The sequence below is a fragment of the Enoplosus armatus genome, chromosome 8 (assembly GCF_043641665.1).
Source record: "Enoplosus armatus isolate fEnoArm2 chromosome 8, fEnoArm2.hap1, whole genome shotgun sequence".
NCBI lineage: Eukaryota > Metazoa > Chordata > Actinopteri > Centrarchiformes > Enoplosidae > Enoplosus > Enoplosus armatus.
The window spans coordinates 19,027,369-19,044,620 of record NC_092187.1 but is presented as its reverse complement, the minus strand read 5'-3'; the positions used below and the strand labels follow the sequence as shown (position 1 = coordinate 19,044,620).

The 17,252-nt window shown below is 43.9% G+C and overlaps 1 protein-coding gene across 1 annotated transcript in view; it reads left to right on the top strand.

Annotated features, from left to right (window-relative positions):
- LOC139288615 (ankyrin repeat and SAM domain-containing protein 1A-like) overlaps positions 1-17,252 on the top strand; it is a 59,837-nt gene that overhangs the window by 21,877 nt on the left and 20,708 nt on the right. The window contains exons 5-14 of the mRNA XM_070909944.1: positions 121-417; positions 1,071-1,146; positions 1,267-1,368; positions 1,469-1,555; positions 1,688-1,857; positions 2,122-2,172; positions 2,781-2,919; positions 3,844-3,887; positions 4,677-4,770; positions 8,674-9,167. Of these exons, the coding sequence (XP_070766045.1) occupies positions 121-417; positions 1,071-1,146; positions 1,267-1,368; positions 1,469-1,555; positions 1,688-1,857; positions 2,122-2,172; positions 2,781-2,919; positions 3,844-3,887; positions 4,677-4,770; positions 8,674-9,167 (1,554 nt within the window). The remainder of the gene's footprint in view (positions 1-120; positions 418-1,070; positions 1,147-1,266; positions 1,369-1,468; positions 1,556-1,687; positions 1,858-2,121; positions 2,173-2,780; positions 2,920-3,843; positions 3,888-4,676; positions 4,771-8,673; positions 9,168-17,252) is intronic.

The window sequence follows — 17,252 nt, the reverse complement described above, 5'->3', positions numbered from 1 at the left end:
GTCCCTTCTCTCCTGATCTCCTTTATTACATCTATTTGTCACTTTCTTTCCCATGTATGTCTATGTTGCCGTTTTCCCGTGCTGCTTTTCACCCGTTCACCCCCCACCCCCTTCCAACAGAACAATGACAACGAGACGCCGCTGCACTGTGCTGCCCAGTATGGCCACTCCCAGGTGGTGCGGCTTCTGCTGGAAGAGCTGACAGACCCTACCATGAGGAACAACAAGTTTGAGACTCCACTGGACCTGGCTGCACTATATGGTCGCCTGGAGGTAGTCAAGCTGCTGCTCACTGCCCACCCCAACCTGCTCAGCTGTAACACCAAGAAACACACACCGCTGCATCTGGCCTCTCGCAACGGACACCTGTCTGTGGTGGGGGTGCTGCTGGACGCTGGCATGGACATCAACTATGAGGTGTGTTTTTGTCTACATGCGTGTTTGAACTTAAAAGCTTCAGTTTGCAAGTGTTTCTTAACATGCTGTCATGGCCCAAATCATGTTGGGTAACGTAATCTCTTCTTGCAGCACTTCCTTGCGCTACTTCCTACTAAAGCAATGAGATTAAATGTAAAACTCTTAAGCTCTCAGTTTGCAAAGGAACTGGTGTGGTATCAAAGCAGAGCTGGCCTTGCTCCCCCTGGTGGGCCCTCTGGCTCTGACTCTGTACCAAACTGTGCCATCCATCTGTCTGGAGAAACCTTTCCCTTTAGTCTGTCCTCCTTTCCCCTGAATCAAGGATGGGGAGTTTGTCCAGTGTCCTTCAGGCCTTGCATCCTGCAGGTTTCAATTAGCATGGCCCTGTGAGCTGGAAAATGATCTGCTTTGATTCCTCAACCACATAATTGTCAGTAGAGAAGTGGTGGGGTGGTTGGTGGGCATACATATACTGTTTATCCAACTAAAATGTGGGTGCTGGAACAGGACGGCTGCAGGTTTAACTCAGTCTGATTCATCTGGCAAGGAAGTACGTGAGATTTCATTTTTTACCATATTTGTGTCACATATAGGTGTTTGTCCTCTCTCTGTGCCTCTGGGTCTTCATGCGTCTGGTTTCTTTTTCTTGTTAGACGGAGAAAGGCAGTGCCCTCCACGAAGCAGCCTTGTTTGGGAAGGCGGATGTGGTGCAGAAACTGCTCAGTGCAGGTCAGACTTCAGTGCCACGTCTGAATCACTTGCTGGTCTTAATCAACACAGATTCTATGACGCAAATTTTATTAGCAAAGATCCACACACAACACTTGACTGTTGTCTGTCATTCGTCAGGTATCGATGTGAACATTGTGGACAAGAAGGGCCTGACAGCGCTGGACACTGTCAAGGACATGCCCTCCCAGAAGAGCAGAGAGATAGTTGCTCTCATCCTAGGTGAAGACAAAACGTGAAAACGGAGAACTGTGGTGGGAAATATCCTTCTCGATTTCACATTTACCAACTGTGATGCCATCTCCTGTTTGTTCCGTTGCAGGTCACATGACTGGAAAACCTCCTGACATTGACCTTCCCCCTCCACCAATCCCCCCCCCTCAGGAGAGTCCCAGCCCGCGGAAAAGGGGTAAGATTTAGCAGATGTTAGAAAAGTTGGTTGTTGGAACTGTTGCAGCAGTGAAAATGCAACAGAGGGGTAACTTTAATTTGTGCAGCTGAGAACTGTTTGGCTGTCTGTACATTCTGGCCTCTGTTATAGGTGATCTGGAGAAGGTGAATGAGTTGATCTCGGGGCTGGCCCCGGGGCCCGAGGAGGAAAGCCCATACGAGGCTTTGTTTGAAGCCACCTCTTGCCACTCTCTGGACAGCCTCACCAGCGGCAAGTCCTCTGACAGGGACTCTGGACGGCCGGATAGTGAAGCTGGCAAGGTCAGCAGTAGTTTAACTGAAACAACACACGCAGGGAAAATGGTAAACTTGTCACAGGGTTTTACAGGAGATAAAATACAGAACTCCCACTAGAGGGTGATAGTGGTCTTCCATTCACATGACTGGGCCTCAAACCCCTCCCCCATTAAACTTCTTGTGGTACAGTGTGGGCATACAATGCATTTCTTAGCTTACTTCTTGTAATGAACTAATGATAGATTAGTTGTATATTCACTACATCTTATATTCCTATTCCATTTACAGAAAGACCGCCTGGTCCACTCATCACATCCTGGCCCTGGTCATGAAGAAGAGGTGAGCTTCATAAAGCCAAGAGAAACATGTTGCCATCTAATACCAGAGATTCCACATGTACTGTTTTTAGCACGGTAGATGTGAGAATCATTAATGGCAGGATGGTCATGGCAGTACCACTGCCTTTTAAAATGTAGTTCTTCTGAGAGGTTTGTTAATACAGTGTCACACAGTGTTGGAAAATGAATCTGCCACTGAGAAAGCCAGTGCTTTTTAGCCGCGACCCCTGACATGACTGCTCTCCTCACGGACGCTGCTCAAATCAAACGACTTCTTAATAAATATTCATCTGAGTGCGGCATGGGATACAGGCAGCGGGGGCGTAATAGGAGGAAGTGAAGTGGAAAAGAAGTGACGACAATATTCAGAGAACCTGTCTGGCCTCAGCTGTGGCTGACCATAGAGGATGCATTGTTGAAGTAACATTAAGGAAGTTTTATTTTATACTAAAACAGTTTTCCATTTTACTCACTGAAGAAGATATTTAGATCATAAAATATAACCAGCTTTGGTGAATGCTTAATAGCAAGTCATTCCAAGTTGTCTGTGCATTACATTTTCTTTTCACCTTCTTTCCCTTTACTTTCTCTTTGTTCCTTTCTCTGCAGGCCCTGTACACTAACAGCAGTATTGATGAGAGAGGCGAGCCGATGGTGGAGGAGGAGGAGGAGGATCACACGTATGAGTTGTTGCTGACTGCACAGACCAAAGTCCCACCGCCCAGCCATGAGTCCCAATCCAATAAAGGTAATTGTGTGCTTTAAGTATGATCCAGAGGGAGGAAGTAAGTATATGAAGAAGTGTACATTTCCAGTATTTCTTTGTTTACATAAGTTTTTTTTTTTAATGTTTTTAAGAGATGTTCCTGGGTAAACTACATACCCTCACTTTACCGCTTTGCATATCAGTGACCTCTCATTCCTGGCAGAGTTGGTGAAGAGTTGGGGTCATTTTCCAAAATACTTTTTAAAACCGCACTCAAGCCGTCGGAACACAACAGAACCTGAATACATTCCTAACCAGCAAGAGAGTCTACGCACACATGGTTTGATGCCATGACTGTGTGTGCCATACATGAGCAGACCCTCTGTAGTTGTGGCTGTTGAATGGCACTGCATGTAATTGGATTAAATGGGATTAAATTAGGGGGCCATTTGGATCCCTAGCTGTTGATGTAGATGTTTTAAAAACATCCCCTCGGGCCTTCCAGCTTAGTCAGCTTCACTGGCACCATTAGAAAACGTCACTGAGCTGAAGGCTTGGAGTTTAATCGCTGATGTCGTCATGCCACCCCCATGTGGATAAATTATGGTGTTAGAGAAAAAAAAAGGCATTCTTTGCTGTTTTGCTCACTCCACTCTTGAGTTGGACAGAAATGTTAAAAACGATTCGTCTTCCATCTGTTTTAAAACTGCTTCATCACATCCAGCGCAGTTTAAATGACAGGGAGACAAATCTAAAGTCTGTCTGACTTGTAGCCCGTTATGTCGTCATGCATAATACATGGTTTTATTATACATCACTTTCACTTTCTCTTAGCATAATGTCTTTCCTGACAGTCAGACCTGGCAATAGGTCGTCTGTAACTCTGAAGATATGTTGAGTAATTGAACCCTGAATGGACCAAGATAATCTTTCAAGTCCTAACTCATTTGTTTTCTATCTCCTCAGAGGAGAACACCACTATACAGTCTTCCAACAGTGTCCTACCTCAGGTAAATATAACATTCTTGCTGTCATCCTTCTCGTATCTTTTACATCTTTACATCAAACAGTGGGTTACATTTTGGCGATACTTTTGTCTCTCAATGCATGCTCGTTGCCAAATCCTTTCGTAAAACCTCTGCATGTGCAAGTTCTACAAAAAACATATGGATGGAGTTTTGAGAGAGAGAGTTTTGAGAGAACAGTATCCCCGCTGCAGTTTGAATTGCATATCTGGAGCATGACCATATGACCATAGCAGGTTATATAATGAAGATGAAGGTCTCATCACAGTCAGAGATTGAGTCATATGTCAGCAGAAGGCAGAAGTCGTCTTAAACTCCACAATCAAATCATGACTGGGTGTCTGCGTAAACCCGTTCTATTTATTGTCCCATCATATCTTATTTTATTGCCTTTTTCAATCTATCGTCCACTTAGCAGCTTCTCTTATTGATGCCACCCAAATACAACCCCACCTGCTGCCCACAATATCTGCTCACATCTTTTATTTCAAGCTCCTATCGGATTAGCTGTGCTCCTCAGCTGCCTAATCATAATAAATGAGCAGCGTGGTCTCCCCTCTGCTCTAATCTTCAGCCGTGTGAGCTGAAGCTACAGCATGGCTGATGTAGGCAAACCAGCCACCAGTGCAGGCAATCAATTGGATAGCATCTTTGTTTCATGTTAAGCTAGCTGAATAATGGTTCATTCATTTGTTAACTGCTGATTGTGTGGCAACACAGGAGGTGTTTGGGAGGTACGTTTTGTATACTCTTTTCTTTTCTGTCCCACTTCAGCGTAAACCCACTGCCCCAAACGACCTCAGAGCCCCAAGCAAGACGAAAGACACCCTGCACCCTCCTGGACGGGTGGGCCCACGGACACAAGGAGGTGAGTTTGACCGCTGTTCTCAGGTTTTAGTAACCTAATAAGGAACAGCAACTGCTGCTGGCAATGCTGTGAGGGTAAGAAAAGATGGACGGGACACATCAGACTTGAAAAAGACAAGCCAAGCATGTCAGTGAAATGCATTTGAGTTTGCGGGGTGAGATGGGCTGGCTTGGATTAGCGCTGCCAGGAAATGCATGACTGGCATTCTCGAGCAGCAGAGCGGATTTGGCTCGTCGGTAGCAGGCTGATTGACATTCCCTGGCAAGTGGGAAAGACTCATTTCATTTCCAATATGAAACAGAATTCTTGATCAGATTGTGACATTCCTATCTCAGATTCACGTCCTGCTTAAAGCTGGATATGCCACGTCATCCAGTCAAGAATGGAGCGGAGGTAAGGAGCATGGCCTCTGGGTTTTGGCTTCTGGGATATCTTTTATTGAATAATTATGTTTGTAGCATGTTTGCAAATGAACAAACTGTAGAAAGAAGCACGGTTGGCAAGCTGATTTGATGGTGCTGTTTACAGGAGGAAGCTGTTGTTTTTTCATAGTTTTGTGGTGCTCGTTTAATTCTTTTCTTACTGTGGTTGTGGGAAAGAGTCTAAAGTTATAGATGGACTGCAGCAACATCAGTATAATATGTTGAACTTAACCTTCTTGATTGTATTGCTTCTTGAAAATATCTGATGATGATAGTTAAAACTAAGGGGGCCCATTTTCAGCACTGATATTCATGCACCACACCAAGACTAAAGGTGTGGTGTCATTGCACCCTTATGTTGATACATAGCCCTTTTTGATTTTAACTAGTGGTCTATGGACATGTTTTTTGTTTTTTTTACAGGCAGGAGCTGACATCTAATCTTAGTTTATGATAAAATATATCTTAACATCTTGATATAATTCTTGTATTTGTGCAAATGACCCTGAATTTAAACATTAAAATTGATGTTTAATGTTCGACAAAAGCAGCACTCGTATTTGTGGAACATGTTTTGCCAGAGGACTCAAGAATAAGTGAGTCAGTTTGACAGTTATTGTTAAAAGGCTGATGTTGTGTGGAGTGAGGGAAATGTTAAACGCTTCTCGAAACATAGAGGGCACTTCATTTCCTTTTTCCTCGCATATTATCCTTAGTGACCCTCTGTTATACTCTCCCTTCTGTTTTTTAAAGCCACAAAAACCACATGTTTGGTTTATATGTGATTACCACTTTGATTTTCCTTCTCTTTCCTGTTAACATCAGCAAGTTATAGTTCCTACTTTTGCGTTTTACATAAACCCAGACAGCTGGCTGAGCCTGAATGTTTAGTTCTGCTCATGTGGAAATGGTTTTCATTGTGATTGAGGCGATCTGAGATCCGATTTCTTCCCCCTGTGTGGACAGTCAGGGACCAGACCTCAGCACCCTGTGGCAGGTGGAGGAGATATATGCTCGGTCAGCGATACCCGTGTGTTTATCATCTGTCACAAACACATTGCTGTTCTCAGCAGGAGTATAGTGTTTCCACCTCTATGTCATGTTTTATAGAGTTTCCATCTGAGTAATAACGTCCTATGATGATAATAAACGTGTTAAAGCGAAAGTAAAGAAGCAAAGAATAGCTTCTAAATGTTGAAGTCTATCCTTATTTAACGCTTGCTGCTCATTTACTTTCACAGCCATCCATTCTTTTCTTCATGCTGGGTGTGCAGCTTTTACCCTTTCAGTTCCCTGTCACGCTTAAAAGTGCTCCAACCAAAGCTTTGAATGGTTGCTTCAGAATTATTCAGTTGTTTGTATTGCTGTTACGAACTGCAATGCCACAGATGGATGTAGAGAGGCTGAAGATGGAAAGCACCTGTTTGGCAACAAAAGCACTTACAACAACTTTCATATTGCATAAGCAGTGAGCATAAAATCGACTCCATTGTCAGAATCACTGCTTCAACCAGATGTACCATAATTTGCGAGTGGTTCTAATTATCAGTTTTACTCATGTACTTGGTGCCTTTTACATAATTTTACGTGATGTTATGCACTATATATGTGTATGCTGTTGAATATGATAACAGGGACTATTGTTCTTTATTGACCTGCACTGTCAATAGAAGTATTTGTTTACTCGCTTTACGGTAAATGTCCAAATATCAATAAGATGGCCTTTAGTTCCTTATTGACTTTCTGCAGTACATGACCCAGAGTTACAAATGTCTTTTAATCTACAATAACAACAGAGCAGAGTTTCCATAGGCAGAGCATGAATTGACTTTGGATGTAGATGGTGGAGTGACAGCCAGCACCGGCACTGCTGCAGCGTCTGCAAAACAAACATGATATCATTAGGAAGATATGGAGCTGTCGTTGCCAAATGAAATACACATCCCACCTCTGCGGTGACCTCACCCGTCTGTATGAGCATGGGGTGCAGCGGCCTCGGCAAGGGTTAACACCATGTGAGATTGTTGGAACCACACTGATGTGCTCATTGGGCGTTCACACTCCCTAGCTGCCAAGGAGAGGGTGGGTGTTTGGCTGTGGTCCTGACATATGTGCTCAGTACACTCACTCACCCCTCATTACACACACAAACACCCACACATACTTTTCCTAGATGTTCAAGTGTTTAGAAACTTGTGAAGAGGGAGTTCAGGACGTTCCCTCACTGCAAATGGCCCCCGAAACGGTAATGGGGCAGTTTTGTGAATTTGCGTGTCAAACGGTTGAGTGGTACGCTTCCTCCCCTCGTGACCAGCTCTTTTTGATGTTTTCAGTCTTTGAACAACAGGTTGAGAGATAGCCCAGCCGAGCCAGCCACTGTGGTGTAGCAGACCGTCGGCTGAAAATCTTCTGTGAAGGACAAACAAAGTGTTGCAACAGGTCACTACCTTTCCTGTGGTGTCACTGCCCCAGATTCCCTGTCACCAAACACCCTGACCCTGTCACCCTGGCAGAGACGGTCCACACACACACACACACACACACACACTACATACACACTCCTTCACCATGTGTCACAGGCTAATTATCAGGAGTCTGGCTGCTGGAGGATAGGGCGATTCAAATTTCCATTCCTGAGCCACCATTCGGGTCTCGAATTAGAAGCCAGAAAACACAGAAGGCTGCTGGTCACACGGCAGACAGCAACACGCATCACTACAGTGCAAAAGGAGATGACTTCTGGAGCACACCGGCTAGTGATTTTTCTAAAGCCACTGCGCAGACGACAACAAGCATTGTCGTCCCGTTGCTGATTTGAATGTGGAAAAGAGGCTTAGGTGGCAGTAATTCCTCAGGGAGAGGGAGGAGGAAAATCTAATTGTTTTTAATTGCTCTTCAGTCTCATTAAGGAGTTGTTTTCTTTGGAGAAGGCAGCCGATGTAAGTTTCACTCCTCGTGGTGATATTCCAGAGTCTTGTTCGTTTTGTGTTGTATATTCTGGTGTGTTTGTTGTGTCCTTTGGTTGGCTGCAATAGTTATGTGAGTGTTTGCGTGAAAGTTTAGTCAGCAGCCCGGGGGAACTCTTAGTGTCCTTTTGGGGAAAATGGACCCAACAGACAAGTGGGCCTGTGAGGTGAGGTTAGTCACAACGATGACTAGCTTCAACTCCCTGTTACGAAATACAGGCAGTCAGGCACCAGCGGACAGGCTAGTTGTCAGACGGCTACAAGCTGGGATTGGAATTCTGTTATTTCTCCAGCCAACATACGCCTTCTCCTCACTCCTTCTCTCCTCTCTCCCTCTTTTTCTCTCCGTCACTCCCAGTAGGAAACAATTACAGATCTGTTTCTGGGCTTATGTGGGCGGTTTCTTATTAGCCCTGTTCTAAGGATCTGCCCCTCAGTTAGACGTCCACTTTCCAGCCTTCACAAACTACGCTCTTTCTTCACTGACTTTGCCCTTTCCTCTTCTCTGTTTCTAGATAACTCCCAGCTGAGCCAGGATCAGGGAGCAGGTGTCCCGGAGCAGTTCACTGGCCTCCTGCACGGATCCTCCCCTGTCTTCGACTGCCGTGAGGAGCCCTTCAAGCTTCCAGGTGTTCAGTCCTCCAGCCAGAGCCAGCCAGAACCAAGAAAATCTGCCAAAGTAAAAGCGGAAGTAGCAGCAGCTGCGCCGCCATCTAGCCGTCCCAGTATGGCCGCCATCCTGACAGACTGTGATCCAAAAGCAATTTATGCAACTGTGAACAAGGAGCCCAGGGACTCAGGGGCTGGGGCAATGTCTGCTGTTAGGATGCGCCCTCCCGGGGACCTGAAGCTGGCACGCAGCCTCTCCAAGTCTGATTCTGACTTGCTCGTGTCGCCTCCTAGTGAGGAGGAAGGGGGACTGGGAAACCGTAGCGAGTCTGTTTCTAACTGTAGCACTGGCAAGAAGAGGCTTGAGAAATCTCCCTCTTTCACCTCAGAATGGGACGAGGTAAGTGTCACCCTATTAGGGACATAAAGCGCTGTTTGTGTGTGTACCTTTGCTTATACTCTACAAAGCAATACTGTACACTACAGGTCAATATTTACCCATGTGAAAGCTTTTTAAAGGTGTTTTAATATGTCAAAATGCAACTGTTTATTCAATAATTTAACTACTAAGATGAAACTTGCCATATGAAGCAAACCATTAATATCATGTGGAACATGATAGCATGATAAGTGTTAATCCAAATATATGCCAGTTGTATGAGTTTATTGTTCCACAACAAACCCCACTTGTTAGGCCTAAGTCAGCTTGTGCCTGCTCTGCAACCACCAAACATTTGTCCACAACTACAAAACTGATTGAATGAAAACCTCGAGTGTCAACTGTAAACAACTCAGTTCTCGTTCTGTCAACTCAAAGCCCACCTGTTGTCCTCGGGGGGTGCTGTGCAATATAAGGTCTGCCTTGTTTTTGAACACAAACCTTCAGCAAACACATGGACCGTGATGGGAAAAGTGTTTGTATTGTATTGTATAGTGAAAGCATTTAGGTTAGTGCAGTTCATTTCTTATGAAATTAATTTTTGCTGCTTATGTTGTACCAAAAACGTACTGCATTATTCAGTTTTTAAACTTTTACTTGGCCTTAAATTGGTGTATTTTTATTTTCTCAATCCTGTCTTGTGTTATCACGGTGGATATTCATAACTAAATATACCCCTCCATTCAGCACTTTAATGCTTTGTCTGGGACGTAGATAAAGAGCTGAGTCGAGCCACAGAGAGAAGAGATTAGAGGAGACAAGAAGATGGGGATAAAACGGCTGAGAAGCTGAGAGAGTAAGACAAGAGACAGAGATTTGGAAATTGAGATTCAGAGAAACATACGAGCTGCAGATCTGTCTCACTTCAGCTCTTGTCTCCTTCTCTTGCAAAGGCTTCAGAAAGAAACGCGAGTCTCTGTAGAGACAACCCATCATACAAACACAAGAAAACAAGACTCTCAAAAAGACCCTTTTTTCTTAGTTTGTTAGACTAAGCTGTTGGATATACAGCAGGTCAACATATTTTTTTAACATTACATTAATATTAATGGACTGTGAGGTTAGAGCATATATACCAATGAATGAGCAGAGGTATATACAGTCATACAAGCCTGAGCATTTAACATGGCGTCCTCTTTATGCTCTTTCACCATTTTCCTACAACAATCCTCTTATTGTTAGCAGGATTAATGATATCCTCCAAGCTTCTCAATTAAGTGTTAGCATAAGCTGTCCACTAGTGTCTCAGTCAGTGGCTCTGTTTCTGCTGTTGAGAACATGCATCTCTTTTACAACTTTCCTTCACTGCTGTAATGAAGTGCAGCAAAGTCCACGAGAGATGAGTTTACAGGTTGCATTTATGATTCCATCGAGAGCAAATCGTGGGCTCAGATAGCACTGCTAATGCTTTCTCTCCACAGTGAGGAGATTATGTTGCTGCGTAGTGTTCCTTTACATGACCCTATCAGAGCAGCCACAGTGAGCAGAGCTAATAGCGGATTTGAGGTCGATATCTTTGCTGTTTTGAATTCGGGTGGTCAGAGTTGTACCTCTCCAGTATTAGGGGGGTAGACCAGGCATGATTTGTGGATGTTGTGATTCTGTACGGGGAAATTGAATGAAATATCTCTTCAAAGCTTTGATAGGTTATTGACTAGCACCACGGATACAATTATTAGACTGTGGTGTGCTGAGATTTTCTAGCTTTTAGGACTCTTTTTTTGGCCCAATTTGAACTGTGTTTGGGGCTACACAACAAACAACTAAACCTGAATTATGTATGATTGTTGCAGCATTTTGCATTGCCGTATAATGTTTATGACCTCCTCGCTCGACATTGTTGTTAGATCTTTTCTCTAATTAGCTCATTTACTCGTCTCCATCGTGGAAGTGTGACTTTATTATGTATTTCCATTATGTGGAGCCATAAACTGTGCCAGCTGTTGTGTTGATGTTCTGTGCTCACTGATAGAGGTTGATATCCGTCATACTGGCCCGCAGCAAGGAGGCTGTAGTTGACTGTCGTTCAGGGGCATTTACGCATGACAGCAAATTGACCTGATGTGTGTTCTGTCTGGAAATACTCCCGTCAACACTTAGACGGAGAGGGGCCAATATACAAGGCCTCTTACAGAAGCTCGTCAAAGTTCAAAACACTTTTCTGGCCTGAAGGCAGTGCACAGCACCTTGGCAGCATGACTCATTCATTGTTGTGCACAGTTGGTGTAACCTTGTCTTTGGGACTTTATAGCTGTGAGCACCACAAGGAAGGTTTTCACCTTAATCTGCTTCAGCAGTGCCAGACGTTAGCAAACATCAACAACATAACTTTACTTTATAGTTTTTGTCAAAGTCTGCCAAGGAGACACTCGCTGGAAATTGAAAGTAGTATTTGACTAAAGTTACTAACAAAAACTGACCTTCAGTACTTCTCTGTATGTAGGCAGTGAATTCCATGGCAAAGAACATACCCCCATTATTGTTTTCAATACAAAGCAATACCTGAGTTTGGCTTGTGTGCTCATTCTGTTGGCTTCTTAGGATTTCCGAAGCCATTTTTAGCCAATAGGAACTGTTTTGTAATCATCTTGACACTCCTGGATACTGTAGTAATTAGAGCCCTACCGATACATTGGCCGATATTAGCTCATGGCAGATATATATCGGTATTGGCGTATATGTCAGCCAATAAATGACAAGTAAATGAAGTACAGAAACGCCAAACATGTTTTGAAACAGTGTCACTAGTTCTTTAGCTTGTCCACCAGAGAGTGGACGAAGACAAGTTTATTTTTCAACTGTAAAAATGTCCCGCCCAGTAAATTTCTTGGTCACAATTATTATTAAGAAAAACAAATGTAAGGGAACCTTATCAAATTTTTTTATTTATGTTATCGGTTATGTAGAGAAAATTAATATTGGCCAATATATAATTATATCAATATCGGCATCTGCTACAAAAATCCTATATCTGTCTGGCTATAGTAGCAATGTACTGTTTCGACTACTCTGTATTATGTTTGTATATAGTACTTAGGGCTGCAACTAAGTTACAGGCATATACTATTAATTATTGATTCATCTATTGATGTTTTATTCTTATAAGAATTGTGGCCAAGACGCATCCTAAGTGCAAACTATGGAATTGTGACACAGTCTCTAAATGACCCCAAACCTTGTTGGAACCTGTGCTGCAATTTCTCGTTATCGGCAGACATACACCAACCAATATATCTGCAATAAGCTATCAATCTTATCTTATTTTAATATGATTTAAAACGTATTCTTCATTTTAAAAGTCGAAAATCCACTTGGTATTCTAACTATTTACTTATAATGACATTATAGAGACATAGAGGAAAGTTATTACACTGCTCCTGAGACGTTGTCGTCCCTCTGCAGAACACTGTGGTCCACTTGGGTAATAAGGTTAATAAAAGGGAACATTCTGTGTACGTGAATCTTTTAATTCCCCTTTCAGACTTGTTGGTCACAGGCAGGGCACTGTACAGTCTTAATTATCCAGTTTAACGAACACCTCACCTCCTCAGACTGTATCTCAGGGATGTGGCCCTGGAGAGCGTGACAGGATTAAGGCAGGCATGACATTACTCGGTTATTGGAGATTGCTGCTCTTCCCCGGTGCCCTCAGCAGCCAGTAATAATCCTGTAGCTCTTCCGTTGTTTTCCCCCGGTGCTTTTGCACCAGATGAACTGAATGGACTGAGCTTGAGAATTGATCTGGTTGTAAAAGAAGAAGGCTGTAGAGGAGGAGGCAAAACAGAAGGTATCGCTGTCCTCATGCACATGCATGCCCTCCCATGTGGCATGAGAACAGGTTGTATTATTGGCTTCTAAGAGATCTTATCAGTGAAAAGGAGATACACTTCAGGCAATGGCCTCATTTTCTGTAGGCACCATACTAATGTGTGTTACCGAGTGAACTGGCCAGACTTAAGTTTTTCTGAATGCCTAAAAGCTTCTTTGAAATCCGAAAGTAGGCTGCTGGCAAAGAGCATCACAGTTCATCCTTAATTATTCATTCATCTCGTGGGAGTGCATTTTATTTACTCTCCACTCTGCCGGCCACACAATGAAATTATTTTGGGATAATACTAACAAGGCATTTGACCTTGAAAATATATGTATTTCCTCTGGTTGTCAATACATAATAAAATGTGTTTCTCCCCAAGAGGAGTCTGCTAACCATGAATTCTGCCTCTGATGGGTCTCATCATGTATGTGCAGGTTCCACGTCATGCTCCCTGTCGGACTGTGTATAGACTGTGTGAGAAGCAGCAACCAATAAATCTCACAATCACGCAATGGCAGCCAGAATGAATTTGTAATGTACAAGCCCTTAGCTGCAGCATACAAAATATAAGCCCCAATGTAACTCCACCTTTCCTAATTTCCCCCAAATGATAGCAGGCATTTTTTGATAGTAATGAGATGTTTATTAGAAGCCTTGGTCGGCAGCCTGTTAGGACCCTCAAAGCAGTTATTACTTTTGAAAGGCAATTTCTTTTGTCCAATTTAAGAGCCACAGTTAATGTTAATGAACTCGCAGGCCCGCTTCTTCTCACTTGAATAGTGATTCAGATGCCTGGGAGTTCTGTGCTGAAAGCAAAAGGAGAGAGCCTCGAATCTTTCTTCTCCTTTTCCTTTCAGGGAATAAGCCTGTGTTTGCTTGAAATGGAAATATTCACACTGCCGATGTAAAGTGCATAGCAAATGAGAGGAGTGTGTGGGGAAAGCAGTTAAAGTTTGATTGGGCGTAACCCAGCCTGCACTCTCTTTAATGATGTTGGGAGTGTCCTCTGGAAATTGAAAACTCCTGTCTCTATTCGCTCTCTCTCGGCCCATATTACTATCGACAGTGTTTTCTCTGCTGTTGCTCTGTCTGAGATGCCGTGGTAGCCATCTTGCCGGTCACGACTGGCTGCTCTAGAATACTCTACTGAGCTGTGTGACAGCATTTGGGGCGAGGGGTCCCAGGACATTACCAAACCCACCCACTAATGCATACATGCACCCCTTTTTAAGAAAACATTTTTTTCTTCATTGAATCTGTTTTGCTAAATATTCTCGTCCCCCCCCCCCCCCCCCCCCCCCCACTCCCCTTCTTCACACGAGCTACACACACCCTTGGATACACTGGTCTCAAGACAAGAAGATTTGACTTGCATGAGGTCTCGGCCTATGCGTCTCTCCATTTAAGGAGCTCTGAGTGTGTGTGTGTGTGTGTGTGTGTTTTTGTGCTCTACATGCGGGGTGTGTGCTGGTGTGTAAAGCGCATGCTAATGCGGGTGGGTCTTGGGATCAAACTGAAGATGACAATCCAGGGTGCACATTGTGTGGGCCGGCAAACTGAGCTCCACAGATGGGAGGAGAGAGAGGGAGACGGAGAGCTGTAGACACAGACAGAAGGAGAGGGCCGCCATCCTCGGCCCCATTTCACTTTTAACTTCATTCTCGATTCACACTCCGCAGATCCAGTAGCCACTATGAAACCAGCTTTTGTGAGTATTGATTCCCTTACAGGCAGCAGCTCCACTGGAGGCTCATTAATCTTGTCGACCTGCCGTGAATGAATTGAATGGGAAAATAATTGATGCTTTCTAGCATTTGTTTGGATATTATATTTCTTGTAAAGCCTGATTCATTGGTATGCGCTGATTGAAGCTTGTTGCTTTATTTACTAAATACAGCTCAATAGAACGGGGGCTCAAGCCTCAGCCTCACGTTGTCCTTCTACTTTTAAGCATGTTCTTTTGAAAAGTTAATGCTCTGTGGCATTTTTAACTCTACAGGCAATTCATGCAGCATTTCTTTGTTCTTTTTTTGTTTTGTTTTGCCTTTTTGTATTGCCATGTTCATGAACTCATTGCGGATTTGCCGTCGCTTTTCTTTTCTGCAAGGGAGAAAAGTGGCCTTGCTGTTTTGTTACTGAGAAGTCTCATGTATTTGACCTGCTGAGATCAAACCAAACTTTGGGTGTGTGTGTGTCACGGCCCAGTGCAACCAGCAGGGGAAATCTATTCTCTAATCCCCACCAGGGGGGACAACACAGGAGAGCCACAGGGGGCTGAGACATGCAGCCACTACTTAGTGTTTCTTTGGTCAAGTCACTAGAGAGAAGTGGTGCCCTTTCTGTAGGATTTCAACCTATTTCGACTTATTGGACGGGAGATATATATTTCTACATCCTTTGGGGATGAGTTTGCAAAGTGTTGAAGTTGTGTGGAAGGGACATTGTTGCTAAAAACACAAGCGTGACATTGGGCTATTTCAGGAGGATGTTGATGGGACTGCTGACAGTGCTTTGTCCCACTGTGGCATTGAAGTGTTGGCACCTGCTTTAGACGGTGGTGTGCTTGTGTTCCCCTTGATGCCATTCACTAGTCCACAGTTTTCATCCAACCCTTGTTTTGGTGCCAGCTTGCCAATTTGAGGCCGGTGGTCTGGGCACACTCTCTCTGCAGAAGCCTTTTGTTTCGCTCTGAACGGGCTCTGCCAGGCGTCCTTTAGTTCTCCCACCACCCCCCTCTCTGAGCTTTCGTTGCGTATTGTTTGCGATTTTCTAGGCTGATAATGAAAGAACACTTTATGCTTTCAAATCACAGTAAAATAGCAGTCAAGTTATTCTGCCCAGTCATCCTAGAGCAGCAGTCCTGCTGTGAGAAGCGTGATAAATGGGTTCATGTGTCTTTAATCTCACCCTGACCATCTCTCATCACTGCTAGCTCTTCAGCTGTTGACCTCCACCTCGCCGCTGACTTCTGACCCTCGTCATTGTATCTCCTCGCTCATAGCGAGTCCCTCTCACAATAGGCGCCTCTCCATTTCAGGTCTCTGTATTGATTCAATCCTGCAGCACAAAACACATTCCTCTCTCTCTCTCCTCTATTAATTCTCATGTCACAGAGCTTCTTAGTCGTTGACCATGAAATTCAGAGGCTTTTTCTTGTTGTGGATGTGTTTTACCTTGAGGAAATCACTAGGTCGTGTCCCCTGATAAAGATATATTTACCCAGCTCCAACACTATATCACACCTGCCTTTCACGGTAGCTGCTTCTAAATCTCATTGGACCAGCTAGTATTGCATTTTCCATTATAGTGGACAAGTGAAGCCGATACTGCAAGACTGAATGCAGCTGTATGTGTTTTTGTTTGTGCTCCCATAAGCATACTTCACTGTGTTTTAATATGAAAAAGCTTGGTACGCTGGCCTTACCTGCAGCGTGAGTGTGTTTAAAATGCAACCAGTCATTCTCATGTCTTTCTTCTTATTTACTGCAGTTCGAGGCTTTCAGTAAGATACCCTGAGGTCGTTGCAGATGCCGCAATGGAGGGGGACAGAATATTATAACCTCTGCTTCAATGTTTAAAAGTACATAGCAATGTCTTATCTCCTGCGAGCTAAAGAAATAACATGGCAGTTGAATTGCATGTCAGAGCGAGATGGCAGCTCCTTATTGTCCGCCTTCTGCTCATTGCCGAGGAGTGATGCCTCTGACAGGAGCATTGTCCTCCCTTTGGTACAGACATCGGCCTCTTTATGAGACGAGGGCACTGCCCCGTCCTCATTATCACAGGAGCTACAACAGCTCTGCCTGCGTGATTGTACATATTGGACCCCTGATTAATACCAGTGTCCAACAGCAGCTTTCTGATTGGCTTTGTCCTGCTGAGGCCTAATAATTTAGGTTGTTATGAGAGCAACATAAACGTGACACGTTGAGACTTTGTAATAAAAACTGAGAAAATGTCTTGCTGAACACACTTGCACAAGCCAGTGAAGATGCAGTTTTTTATCTTTCACATTTCAGCTGGGGAAATGTCAGCTACCTGTTTGCAGTAACTTAAGAGAGACGTCCTGTCATTCAAACTGTTTATGTTGTAACTTTGGTTCACTCTCTCCGCTCTCAGAGCGTCGTTTTCAGCCCCTGCAAGCAGCAGTTTTCTGTGAAAAAGCTCTAAAAACCCACTGCTCACTGCACTACACCAACTGCTCAGCACCAAACAGCAGACACACATATTTA